This window comes from Drosophila novamexicana, unplaced genomic scaffold, assembly GCF_003285875.2.
Source record: "Drosophila novamexicana strain 15010-1031.04,08,12 unplaced genomic scaffold, DnovRS2.1 tig00000960-arrow-arrow-pilon, whole genome shotgun sequence".
NCBI lineage: Eukaryota > Metazoa > Arthropoda > Insecta > Diptera > Drosophilidae > Drosophila > Drosophila novamexicana.
In genome coordinates this window covers 632,777-647,018 of record NW_020824833.1, presented here as the reverse complement: position 1 = coordinate 647,018, position 14,242 = coordinate 632,777, and the positions used below count along the sequence as shown (strand labels likewise).

The 14,242-nt window shown below is 33.3% G+C and overlaps 1 protein-coding gene across 20 annotated transcripts in view; it reads right to left on the bottom strand.

Moving 5' to 3' along the window:
* The window catches only part of LOC115765434 (voltage-dependent calcium channel type A subunit alpha-1), a 91,692-nt gene that overhangs the window by 14,216 nt on the left and 63,234 nt on the right, over window positions 1–14,242 (bottom strand). For 7 of the 20 annotated variants that reach the window (XM_030708983.1, XM_030708980.1, XM_030708991.1 and 4 more), the window contains 6 exons: window positions 10,347–10,628; window positions 8,577–8,779; window positions 8,282–8,490; window positions 6,350–6,361; window positions 4,751–4,810; window positions 1,881–2,092 (listed from right to left, as the gene is read on the bottom strand). In XM_030708983.1, the coding sequence (XP_030564843.1) occupies window positions 1,881–2,092; window positions 4,751–4,810; window positions 6,350–6,361; window positions 8,282–8,490; window positions 8,577–8,779; window positions 10,347–10,628 (978 nt within the window). The remainder of the gene's footprint in view (window positions 1–1,880; window positions 2,093–4,750; window positions 4,811–6,349; window positions 6,362–8,281; window positions 8,491–8,576; window positions 8,780–10,346; window positions 10,629–14,242) is intronic. The other 13 variants (XM_030708997.1, XM_030708998.1, XM_030709000.1 and 10 more) reach the window with 7 other exon arrangements.

Below are 14,242 nucleotides of genomic sequence, written 5' to 3'. Positions count from 1 at the left end.
TTATTGAAATTGGTTGGTACCGAATGTAACATAATATATATATATATATATATATATATATGTAATGAAGGTGCTGGCAAAGATTGCGATTTAAGAAATTTCACGGAAAGGTGTAGAAGAATCCCGAAAAACATTTATATGAAACTATTTATTATTTTAATCCTCTCGGTCTATTACTCTACTGCAAAGATCTTTTTTAAAATTGATTTGAGAAGTGCTTCACGCTCTTCGCAAATTCCAATATTTCTTGGTAGAAATGGCGGTCAGAGATTTGAGGGGTGACGCTTCGAGCTCAAATTAATTTCCAAGGATTTTTTTAAATTTATTTGTGATCAGTTTCCAACTATTCACAAAATCAGTGAGTTTGGAAATACGACCCGCAACTTTGGAAAATTGACGGAATAGGGAATAGTAAATATTGAATAGTTATATAATAGTGTTTCACACCATTGTGGGTGGAAAATACAGGTCACAAATTTAATAAATGAAGTTAGGGTGTAAGAGCATTTGCAAAGGGGTTAAAGAAAATTCATTTGAAATGCAATTTACGCCTTTTGAAAAATTTATTAAAATTAGTCAAAGGAATTTCACTTGCAATTGTGGAAAATAGTCGGAAAAAAAGATTTTTGTTGTCTTCTGGTAAAGCATTAATGACGTGTGTCAAAATTTTCCAAAAGCCAACAAAAATGCAGACCAAAGATTAAAGAACGAAAGCTTATTTTTCGACATCAAGCCCAGCACCACTGGACTATAATAACGAAAACCGCTGATTCCAACTTTTTGGTTTTGTCCACGTTCGGAAAATGGGTGGATAATTTGTCTAAAACTTAAAGCGAAAAACTTGAAACCTGCTAAGGACTGAAAATACCATCTAGTAGACATATGTATGTATCGGACAAAACTTAAAGCCTAACTCATACATTGTTTGATCCGTATTTTATATATTGATATTGATTTTTGGAAATTTATTTAAGCCAGAAACTTCACCCATTAAACTTGACCCCCATTTTCACCAAGGAGAGATGGATTTACCGGAAATTGTAAGCCGCCTTTGGGCTGTGTATTGATCAGGAATCAGTCAGTCAGAACAAACAGTAGGTGTAGAACAAACACAAATAAAAATAGGCAACTTGTATAGGGAAATAGTCCTCATATTGGTTTAAGCTAAGATAACCCCGTTGCCTAGGCTCTGAAAAGAGTGGTTTCAATAAATTGTTATTCAACCAGAAATTCATGAATGCTATTGTACTTCATTTAAAAAAGGTGTTTTGTACACAGCTCTTAGGATCTCTATAACAAACACCTGAGTTATTCGATAACAAGTTCTATAAGAAAGACGCAAAATCACTGCTGAAAAGCTGTAAGTACGTAAGGTGCATCAAACCTTTATCAAAATTTATCGTACCCGAGCACTTTCGAGTTGGACTGACTTTGTAAACTGGACTGACAACAGAATGACTTGAAATAACACTTGTTGCAATTACTTCTTTTAAGGTAGGGGTGTCATACGGTATAATTTTATATAGAAATAGTTTGATTGTTCAAAATTTAAACGAAAGGCTTTTAAGGAATGAAGACCAAATGGCATATAGAGCAATAAGACTGATGTATATGGTGGAATCTTTGAAAATACTGTAGTAATAATAAAGCTTCTAATGGACATTACGAGTGGGCATGGCGTTACTAAGAAGCTGGTCGTAAACGTACAAAAAGTAGTTACATTTCAGTCTGGCATAATGCGCATCAATGTGAATGATGTATGAAAAACGATAGTGTTGGCAATGATGAACATGATTATGATGATGATTTGGTTATGTTAATGGCGTTGGCAATACTTTGCTCGTTACAAGTAAAAGTTAAGGTGGTGTTTTTTAAATTACCTAACAGATCGCTTTCTGATCGTACTCCGACGTGCAAGTGTTGCCAAACTGTTGTGTTCGACATCACCATTTGCGTGATAAGTGCTTGCTAATAAATGTGTTTGTGAGTTGGCGCCTCCTTCCCCATTCGGCTCAAAACTTATGGAGCCCTGTCGCGATCCTCCTTTGTCAAGGGCTGCCATATCGAGCAGGCAGTTAAAGAATGATTGTTTCTATTTTTATTTGTTTGCAGTGGGCGGTTGCAGTTTTAATGCCAGATCGGTGCCAGATCAGATTCGTTTATACCATTTCATAATGTTATTGATGTATTTATTTAATGAATACAGATTGTATGTTATAATTGTTTTCAATGAATTATTATTGTTTTGTTTATTTTTTTAATATTTATTTAATTGTTTTATTACGGTTGTATGTGATTTTTGTTGTTGTTGGTTGTTTGCATGTAGATTTCAAACGTTGTGGCAAGTTCAATTGTTTCATTGTAGATAAGTTGAGTGAGTGGTGAGTATAAAGATTCATGTTTACATTGCAACGCATTGGGTTTTGTTTGTTTTTTTTTTTTTTTTGTTTTGATTTTGATTATGTTCAAGCATTAAAATGGAATGTAAGAATTGTTATAGAATAATTGAAAATGTAATAAGTGGGTATCAAAATAAAAGCACATAACATAAAAATATTAATTAATATATATGTATATATATTTATATATATTATGTTTTTGTTGTTGTTTTTAAATATTCTATAAATATATATGTTTACGTATTAGATAAATATATTAATATTATAATAATGGGCAAATAGCGGGTTTCTGGAGATTTCATTGATACGTATGTAGGAGTATACCGTTTAGAGATGTTTAAAGCTCAATGCAATTTGTAATTTGTAATTTAAAAATGTGTCTGTAAATGTGTATGTATAAATGCATTCGCATTATGTATTCAATAGCAGCTTAAAAGAGCTTAGTTTTTTTTTTTGTAATTGTTTCGATCGTTATGGTAAAAACATGCGCAAACATTTTGACAACTCACTAGGTTTTGAAGAAAATCTATAAAGTATATATTATTATGAGAATTATGTGTGCTAATTTATAGAAAAGGTGGACAGAATTGGTTTTTGTTTACTTAAGTTTTGTCGTTTTGGAAATTTATTGGATTTAGCATGGTGTGGGTGTCTAGATAGCAATATATAACACAAAAGAAACAAACTGTAAGGCTGCTAATTGTAAGGTTGCATCTTCATGACACGTTCAGCTTAGATTATTTGTTGCATGCCAACGTTTTGATAAGTTAAGGTCTATGGTTAGATTAGATATGCAAATATTTGAATTTGTACCTAACTTATGACATACATTTTGGTGCATGCCTATCATCATAAAAATGATATATGAAACTCAACGGCACAACTTGTGAATCAACTAAAAATGTTAAATATAGGACATTTGCTATTGTTTTGGAACAGTTATTGATTCTAATTATTTTTCTTTATACTTCGTTTTGTTAATTCGTTATGTGATTTGTTTTATATTTATTGTTATTGCCGTACCCTTTTCCGGCATTTATGTTACTAAGTATAAGCAATAATAACTGCATATATAACGCAAATAAAACGTTTAGATAGATATATTCTTGATTTAATATTTGAATGCATTTATTTTATGGGTTATAAATATTGCAGAACAATGCCTTTCTATGCATACAAATTTAATGGTGCGAAATTCGTTTGCAAAACTCTATAAAATGTGCATTATTAAAAAGGCTCAGCAAAGATAAACTATAAAATAAATTTTGTAACTTTTAAAGTTTATAAAAAGTATAATAGTTTTACTTCTGCTGAGGGTGGACAATGTCTAAAATTGGACTAAGTGCGATTTTTGTTGCATTTAGATTGGTTGACCTAATGGCATCATTTAATTTGCCCAAATATTAATTGGTATACAGTCTAGTGTCGTCAAGCGAGTTGTAATTTAGCTAACTGATTGTCCCTACTCGATGGCTGTGTATTAACCATGCAGAAGGTAATTTATTTCGGTAACGAAATGTGTATCGTATAAATGTAGGCATCGTTGGTCCCAGCCGCATCAATATAGTTGTTGCTATGAGTCCTAAACCTATTGTCATGAAACTTTGCATAGGCACTCTTTTTTTTACAGACAGCAGTCGACCGGGAAGGACCATTACAACGAATCGGTCGGATATAAACATTTGTTTTTATAAATACATTTGTAAAACTATCTAAAAACATAAAGCGCATATTCCTTTCTTGTGTTTACTTTGGTTTTATGCACAGAAGGTTTTAATGTCCTTAGAAACTATAAATGGTTTAAGTTAATTTTTAATCATATTTGGGTTATATGTATACTTTTTTTTATAAAACAAGTTAGTGCCCGCGGCATGTACAACGGTGATAAAATAATTTGGAAATTGTCATACAGTACGATTTTATACAAGTATATGTGCTATGGCTTCGTACGTAATTGCATTAACAGGAGAGGATTGGCTTGAAATCCGAATTCAAATTGAAGCTTCGTCAGCCCTTGCTTGGTGAGCGAGTGAGAGGGAAGAGTATTTGTGTGGTTTTTGAAAGCAGAAATATAACCATAGCATTGCAATTATTTGTTACATAGGTGTTTTGTAGTACTAGATATTTAGAAATTATTTAGGTGTCTATGCAGATTAATATTGCATAATGCATAAAACTAGTGTATATTGATTCCTATATGTATATTCACGTTCCTATGCGAGTATGTACACATGCCGCTAGCCGATATTGGTAGTTACTTGCAGAAAGTTTTAAAATGGCAAAACGGTGAAAAGGGAGCTTATAAATGGCAAAGTAAAATCAAGCGAAAGACGTGTAAATATATTATATACCGGCTCCTCGACTGCCGTTGGGCTATATTTACGATCATCATCATCATCGGGTTTCTTCCGCTATCATTGCCCAAATATCCAATTACATGTATTTTGGACAATTTGATTTTAATCAGTTTGTCAGTTTTAATTTATCGATCGTTTGTGCATTAACAAGAATAAAACAATGTATGTCATTTAATAACTTTTTGTAGTCTTAACGAATTTGTAGTTCTTATGAATTGACTGTAATTTAAAAATTATACTTTCTATTAGGTGGAAAGCTTTGAAAGGTCTTTAAGACGTTTTGCTCAGTTCAAACAAATAACAGACGAGCTCTTATTTTGGCCAAAGAACTATGTATTACTTATGAAAATGTCGTTAAATGGGTATTTGTTTTTCTATGAATTAAGACATCAAATAATACTACTTGTAGCTAAAATAATAGCAAACATACGAGTCAAACTTGACAATCAAAATATCAACTCTTTAACTCTACCAATATATGTGTCTACTATTTTTCAACTCATTTCATATGAATTATATCAAAGTATAGGTCATGTTGTTTCCGAAAATTCACAATTTTTTAGATATATTCTGTCCAATAAGGCTGCACTTAACTGCAGCTAAAGTACATAACTTTGGAAGAACACAAAAGTACACGACTTTTTCCATCACTTTTTTTTCTTTTCTATTATATACAATTTTAAAACCCATTTTCTGATTGTAATCAGTAGTGTCGGATTAGAAAAATCGTATACCTCGATAATCAAAGACCCTCCAATCACTATTTTATTTCTTAAAATTTGGATTATTTAAATTAATTTAAAACTAACCTCATTGATTACGGGATTAGTACATGTATACTGTAGCCCTGGAAATATGGACTTATATGGAAATATTTTTGGCACGATAAAATTCGCTCAGACGGACAGTCACCCGGGCAATGCAGAAAACCTATATCTACCTATTTCACTCTATGAATATATCGTTAAGAGACCACATACCTAAGACATTACATTAAAAATCCCGCTCCGTTGACTTGACAAGGAAGGAATTTGAAAATTTTAAAAACACAGGCTTCTAATGAAAAATTCAGGATGTACATTTTAAATTAAAATTAACACTTATTATATTATTAACAATGCTAAGGTTTTGGGGCTTTTATGACTGGAAGCAGTGCGTTGAAGGCATACTACTTGAGTTCTTTTACTCTCATTCAACTTCAGAAGTCGACTACCCTGAAAAAGCTGGCCAGAGTTGATGACGAAAATTTATGAAATTATACTATATTTGAAATACAATGAATATAAAGTCTTGTTCATATAATCCACAAAAGTTCGGAAACTGATATTTTAGAAAATCTTTTACTTTTTAAAAGTTGTCTCTCTTGCGCTATAAAAATACAATTTGAATACTTTCTATAAAATCAAACTTGCTTCGATATGATGGAAAAAGTTGAATTTCTGGTACTTTCAAATTTTAATTAGTTGTTTATATATAGGTAAAATAAAGCAAAAAGTATGCAATGTGATTGTTTTTTAGATAGATACATATGTGACCAACATATACATTTACAAATGTGTAAAGTGTGAGGTTGCATATAAATTAATTATATACCTCCTTCCAATTCTGCGTTTTTATTTTTTAATGAAAATTATCATTTTTGTTGTAGTACATATTATTATTGTTTTAAGTTATTTTCGAGAATTCATTGTTAAACATATGAGAAGAAAAATCATAATATTTATTAATCACATATTTTCATTTAATAAAATATTTAATCAATATGCGCCTATTTTTACTGATAACATCGATTTATTGGCCTAGATTGGATCTAAAGAAAATTTTTGCGTCTGCAGAGGATATTATAATTTTGTCACAAATTATCTAAGCAACTTTTTTAGCACCATTTATTCGGTTCAAATTATTCAAGCTACGTTCAGGTAGAATCGCCTAAATTCTGTCTGACATTAAATTGTATATTTTTTATTTAAACTTTAGACTACAAAAACTAAGAAATTGTATTCCGCTTTAAAATTTGTTTATGAAATTGCTTCTATGCTTATTCTTCTTATTGCTTTTATTGGTACTATTGACAGCTTCTCGCATGATCTCCAAAACGGCTTCAAATGTATTTGGCGCAACCGACCCACGGTCCGCGTTTAAGTTTGTTGTGTCTACACACATCCTGATGAGTGGGGGCTGGTGTCAATCCCTCTTAGTCTTTTTATACCAGAATTTTTTCGGTGGCGGAGCTTAGCTTTATTTCGTATTTTACGAAATATACGCAATTAAAGTTGCCCATAAGCCAGAGGCGGCACGATGATCGAATTTCATGCAGCAACTATTTCTGATAGTTTTGAACTATCGTCAACACTTCTATATATTGGAATGCTATCTGCTAACTATTAAATATTGTAAATATATTTATAAAATAATGAGCAACAAATTCGAATAAGTAATTATAGAAAACGATATATTTTGCATAGAAGAGTCATCTATAACTAGCAGATTTCGCTTATATCGCATCGTTGTTGATAATTTATCGTCAAGTAGTAGTTGCTGCATAAGAACTTTTAATTGTAGATAAATGATATTATACTCTTTATTGTTAATCTGCGCTGCCGGAAATGATAGATAACTGAGTAGAATAGACACAACCCCAGACTTATATGAACGTTTTTAACCTTGGGTTGAAATCCAATTTTCTGTTTGTTTTTCTTTTCTAACTATATTTCCTCTCAAATAATTCTCGTAGTCTTAAATTTTTTCCAAATATTTTGGCTATGATTATGTATATATAAATTGTTGACCTGTGCTGAGTATTATCTTGTTCTATCCAGTAAAAAATTTAATTGGTTATTTTCTTATGGGTTTAACTAACAATATCTTGTTAGTAATTAATAAATGTACGGATTACAGAATATATTTTAGTTTCTGAAATATTTGTAGGAAATCCTATCCATGCCATAATAAATCGATTTCTTATCAGATATGCAATGTCGATTGAGTTGGCTTAATGTGTCGGGGTGTGGCTTAAAATACATATGTATTTTATTTAAACTGGTTACACAATCTATACACATATACAGCTGTGTGTACATATATTTTATTATTAAAAGTTAAACAGACAGAACGAAGTCATTAATGAAAGTGTCCATCCCCAAATAGAGTGATGTAATTGACAGAAATAAATATCAAAAAAAAATATATTTGTATGAAGAGGAAAAGTAATTCCTACGCTCGTAATTTTCAATTTTTGCACTTAATAGCTTTTTATATCTAGGCTCCATTTTGAATTCACACTTTCCTTAAAATATAAGTATGTATATCAAAAGGAGTGAAATAGACTGACTTATAACCCCTCGGAGCCAAAGTATGTCCAAAGTTGGTATTGATATGGCATTGAAAGTATAAGGCTACCATTTCGAACCATTTTTTCTGAATAGGGATTATCATAATTGGCTATTGCCCTTATTAACATGCCAAATAGCTGAAGTACGAGTTTTACGACACATTCTTGCTAACGTAGGATTTTTGGAAACTTACCGGCATGCCTGAATCAATCTGTCCGAATCTTGTATTTCTCCAGGATTCCAATATGAGAAAACCTGCATAGATTTTACCAACTGACAGTTTTCCTTTGTTCAATTGATCAATGGGAGGAACCAACAGATTTAACATTTTCTTGGCCTGCAATGGCCAAATGTTCGTGATGGTTTCCCTGAGCTCTATGTCCGCCTGATCCATTTCCTCCGCTAGATGAGGTTACACAAAAAACAAAAACAAAAAAACAGAGAACAATGCATCAATATTTTTTGTTGACAAACTAATTTGAACTTACGTGCTCGCATTTTAATGCTAAGATTCTCCCGAATCAGAGCAAACAACGTTGTGGTGAATTGGACTCTTAATTCATCGTCCAATGGCATATTCATACGTATAAGTTTCTTGTAGGCAAGTCGGTTTGGACATTTGTTACCAAATCCCAAAGGAGGATCCATGTTTTTCAGCATATCATACATTTCGGTATAATGTATTCTACCACTATTTTGGACATCCAACAGCAGAATCAGGAAAAAACATATCAGTTTCCATGATGGGACATTAATATTATCAGGGGGCAAACCAAAATTTTATATTCGATATCACCGAAGCTAAATACACCAATCACAAGATCATATGGGCCATCTTTTAAAGATTTAATGCATTTGAGAATGCAAAAACAGACAAAAACATCCGAATTTTTTGAGACCTTTTAAAATATTTAACCATTTTTTTTAGTTTATTTATTAGCATATTTATACGTTGATAGGCTTTTAATTGGCTCTTTATAAATATAAAATATCTTGTGAGGCATAGAAGAATAGTAAATATGGTATTCTACTAAAACAATCATACAGGACAGAACAAAATATAAAAAACTGTTTGAAAGCGAAAAGCAATAATGTTCCTATATCAATTAAACGATAGTGTGATTTCCACAAGAACACAAAAAGGGTGAAACCCATTTTTGGTACAAATACAAATCAGTAACTTTCCAGTATGATGCTACCGACTGGGCAGTACTCTGTTCACAATGCCATTAAAGACAAAAAGTGATGTTGCAGGTAAGTGATCGCAGGGATTTCACGACTATGAGTTATTAATACAATCATTCGAGTTTCCCTATATACTGTCAATATGCCGGTTAGATATTTTAGGTTCCTTCTATACATAAGTAACGCCGTTTCCTGTACACTTAATAATGCGGATAACCTTCCCTTTTCCTTCGCCATAAACTATGGAAAATGTATTCTTGAATAGCCTTGGCGCTGTTAGTCCCATCCCTTTCAATTTACCACCCGCATGTGTGTAATTACTGAAGCTTATTTGGGGGTAACGGAGGAAGCTATATATAAAGTTTAATTTATCTAGCTCTAATGATTTTAGTTTTATAATAAAACCAAGTAAAATAAGATGATACCAGGAAAAAAAAGTTAAGCTCCTTTTTGCGTATGATATAGAAGAATATATATTTCAAATTTCATTTCTTATACTTTTGTAGTTTCTGAGATCGATTCACACTGACGGACGGATAGACGGCATCACTTGATCGATTCAGCTCGACATCCCAATCAAGTATTTATAAACTTAATAGGGTCGGATATTTCTGTTTGCAGTTTGTTTTCTGGTTGGCGAGTATATAAGAGTATACATCGTCTAAAAATTGAGTTCAATGGGAGATACGGACGGATAGCACAAAATATAATATAGTATACTATTTACAATGCGAACAGAGTATAAAAATATGCCCAAAACATTTTTATAATAATATTTTTTAATCATACCACTAAATTTAAGGGGAAAATGTGAATATTTTAAAGTGTGCACTCAAGATTTTGCATATGCAAAGTCTCTTAAGTTGTTATTTTGACCGGAATTTATATGAAACAAATACGATCAAATAATAATCATTTAATATTTTCGAAGAGAATACGATTTGGATATAGGAATACGTATGTGTGTATGTGGTAAATAAAGTAACGAAGTGTTCTGATATAATTTAGAAAAATTAATAAATAGAAACAATTAAGTATATGAACATTAATGTATATATTAAAGTGATAATTACGTCGCATTTGGATCATATTCCGCCCATATGCGCACAAATTCGTCTAAGTGATGAGCACCCAGTATACTTGAGTCCCTCGTGAGATAATCGAAATTATCCATGATGACGGCCACGAACAGATTTAACATTAGAAACGAACAAAAGAATATAAACGATACGAAATAGGCGTAGGCCAACGTCGAACCACAGTACTCTCCGGCACCCTTCTCGGCATCATCGTCACAGGCCTTCCCTTTGAGGCATGCGAGCATTATGTTGGGCCACGCTTCGCCCGTTGCACATCTTTGAGGTGGTCATCAAGGAAGAGGATCGCCAATTAAAACAAGGACGGCACGAAAAATGTTAACCAATTAAAATTAATCGTGGCACAACCGGATTTATGCAGTAACTTTCTACGTAAATGCTGATTTACTTATGTATGCATGATAATGGCATATAGTTAATAACTCTGTACGTAGCTTATGTTATATATGTGAGTGTTTGTAAATGTGTATTTACAATAACTGAATCCATACACATATGTATATACGCAATTGTTTAAGATAGTTACATAGCTAATATTTAAATACATACTAAATACAACATACCAACAACATACATACACATATATATTCTTTATTTTTTTATGCTGTTATATATACGTCTATATATATAAATGTATGCATATAGTATATATTCTAGGCTACACTAGCATTGGGTACAGGGTATCTCGAGTCGAGCATTATATTAGTATTCATATTCGATGTATTAAAATAAAGCCACCAATCGTCCAGTTATTTCCAACCAGTAGAAAAATGACAAGTAAGAGATTCTAGTAGGGAGCTCCCGACCAGGGGATACCCTGAACCCTCTTCTTCCAACATCAAAAAAAACGATATGTCAAGTTTGGTGACTCTAGTTCTTATTATTTACCCAAATTGCCCAAAAAACAGGATATCGATACCGATTTTTATCGATTGCTTGGAAACGGAGTAAGTTATCGATCGACTCGATCTGCACGGAAGCTAGGAGCATCTACATCAAAATTTTAAGTCTCTAGCTCTTATAGGTTCTGAGATCCTCGCTTTCATACATACGGGCGGACGGACAGACAGACGGACATGACTAGATCGACTCAGCTATTTATGCTGATCAAGAATATATATACTTTATGGGGTCGGAGTTGCTTCCTTCTGCCTGTTACATACATTTGGCTTTCGCACAAATACAATATACCCTTATACCCATTTTTAATAAGTTCAGGGTATAAAAATCCAAACTTCGTGAAAATCGGATGAGATTTGACCGAGATATGGGGGTGGTAAATTTTTACCCATGTCTATATACGAATCTTGAGGTAAGATTTAGACATGAATTTCGACTAAAAAATCGGTGTTCAGATTTGAATGCCAGATTAATCTTGAGGGAAAACCATGAAGAAAAAGCCAAACTTCGTGAAAATCGGACGAGATTTGACGAGTTATGGGGGTGGTAAATTTTGACCCATGACCCATACGAATCTTGGGGTAAGATTTGGACATGAATTTCGACTAAAAAATCGGTGTCGAGATTTGAATGCCAGCTTAATCTAAAGGAAAACCATAAAGAAAAAGCCAAACTTCGTGAAAATCGGATGAGATTTGGACGAGATATGGGGGTGGTAATTTTTGACCCATGTCTATATACGATTCTTGGGGTAAGATTTGGACATGAATTTCGACTTAAAAATCGCTGTTCATATTTGAATGCCAGATTAATCTAGAGGGAAAACCATGAAGAAAAAGCCAAACTTCGTGAAAATCGGATGAGATTTGACCGAGTTATGGGGGTGGTAATTTTTTACCCATGTCTAGGTACGAATCTTGGGGTAAGATTTGGACATGAATTTCGACTAAAAATCGCTGTTCATATTTAAATGCCAGATTAATCTAGAGGGAAAACCATGAAGAAAACGCCAAACTTCGTGAAATTCGGATGAGATTTGACCGAGTTATGGGGGTGGTAATTTTTTACCCATGTCTAGGTACGAATCTTGGGGTAAGATTTGGACATGAATTTCGACTAAAAATCGCTGTTCATATTTAAATGCCAGATTAATCTAGAGGGAAAACCATGAAGAAAACGCCAAACTTCGTGAAATTCGGATGAGATTTGACCGAGTTATGGGGGTGGTAATTTTTTACCCATGTCTAGGTACGAATCTTGGGGTAAGATTTGGACATGAATTTCGACTAAAAATCGGTGTTCAGATTTGAATGCCAGATTAATCTAGAGGGAAAACCATGAAGAAAAAGCCAAACTTCGTGAAAATCGGATGAGATTTGACCGAGTTATGGGGGTGGTAATTTTTTACCCATGTCTAGGTACGAATCTTGGGGTAAGATTTGGACATGAATTTCGACTAAAAATCGCTGTTCATATTTAAATGCCAGATTAATCCAGAGGGAAAACCATGAAGAAAACGCCAAACTTCGTGAAATTCGGATGAGATTTGACCGAGTTATGGGGGTGGTAATTTTTTACCCATGTCTAGGTACGAATCTTGGGGTAAGATTTGGACATGAATTTCGACTAAAAAATCGCTGTTCAGATTTGAATGCCAGATTAATCTAGAGGAAAAGTCATGAAGAAAAAGCCAAACTTCGTGTAAATCGGATGAGATTTGACCGAGTTATGGGGGTGGTAATTTTTTACCCATGTCTAGGTACGAATCTTGGGGTAAGATTTGGACATGAATTTCGACTAAAAATCGCTGTTCATATTTAAATGCCAGATTAATCTAGAGGGAAAACCATGAAGAAAACGCCAAACTTCGTGAAATTCGGATGAGATTTGACCGAGTTATGGGGGTGGTAATTTTTGACCCATGTCTAGGTACGAATCTTGGGGTAAGATTTGGACATGAATTTCGACTAAAAATCGCTGTTCATATTTAAATGCCAGATTAATCTAGAGGGAAAACCATGAAGAAAAAGCCAAACTTCGTGAAAATCGGATGAGATTTGACCGAGTTATGGGGGTGGTATTTTGACCCATGTCTACTTATACATACACGAATCTTGGGATAAGATTTGGACATGAATTTCGACTAAAAAATCGGTGTTCAGATTTGAATGCCAGATTAATCTAGAGGGAAAACCATGAAGAAAACGCCAAACTTCGTGAAATTCGGATGAGATTTGACCGAGTTATGGGGGTGGTAATTTTTTACCCATGTCTAGGTACGAATCTTGGGGTAAGATTTGGACATGAATTTCGACTAAAAATCGCTGTTCATATTTAAATGCCAGATCAATCTAGAGGGAAAACCATGAAGAAAACGCCAAACTTCGTGAAATTCGGATGAGATTTGACCGAGTTATGGGGGTGGTAATTTTTTACCCATGTCTAGGTACGAATCTTGGGGTAAGATTTGGACATGAATTTCGACTAAAAAAAAGCTGTTTAGATTTGAATGCCAGATTAATCTAGAGGGAAAGTCATGAAGCAAAAGCCAAACTTCGTGTAAATCGGATGAGATTTGACCGAGTTATGGGGGTGGTAATTTTTGACCCATGTCTATATACGAATCTTGGGATAAGATTTGGACATGAATTTCGACCAAAAAATCGCTGTCGAGATTTGAATGCCAGCTTAATCTAAAGGGAAAACCATGAAGAAAAAGCCAAACTTCGTGAAAATCGGATGATAATAAATAAGAAAAAGCCAAACTTCGTGAAAATCGGATGAGATTTGACCGAGTTATGGGGGTGGTAATTTTTTACCCATGTCTATATACGAATCTTGGGGTAAGATTTGGACATGAATTTCGACTAAACAATCGCTGTTCATATTTGAATGCCAGATTAATCTAGAGGGAAAACCATGAAGAAAACGCCAAACTTCGTGAAATTCGGATGAGATTTGACCGAGTTATG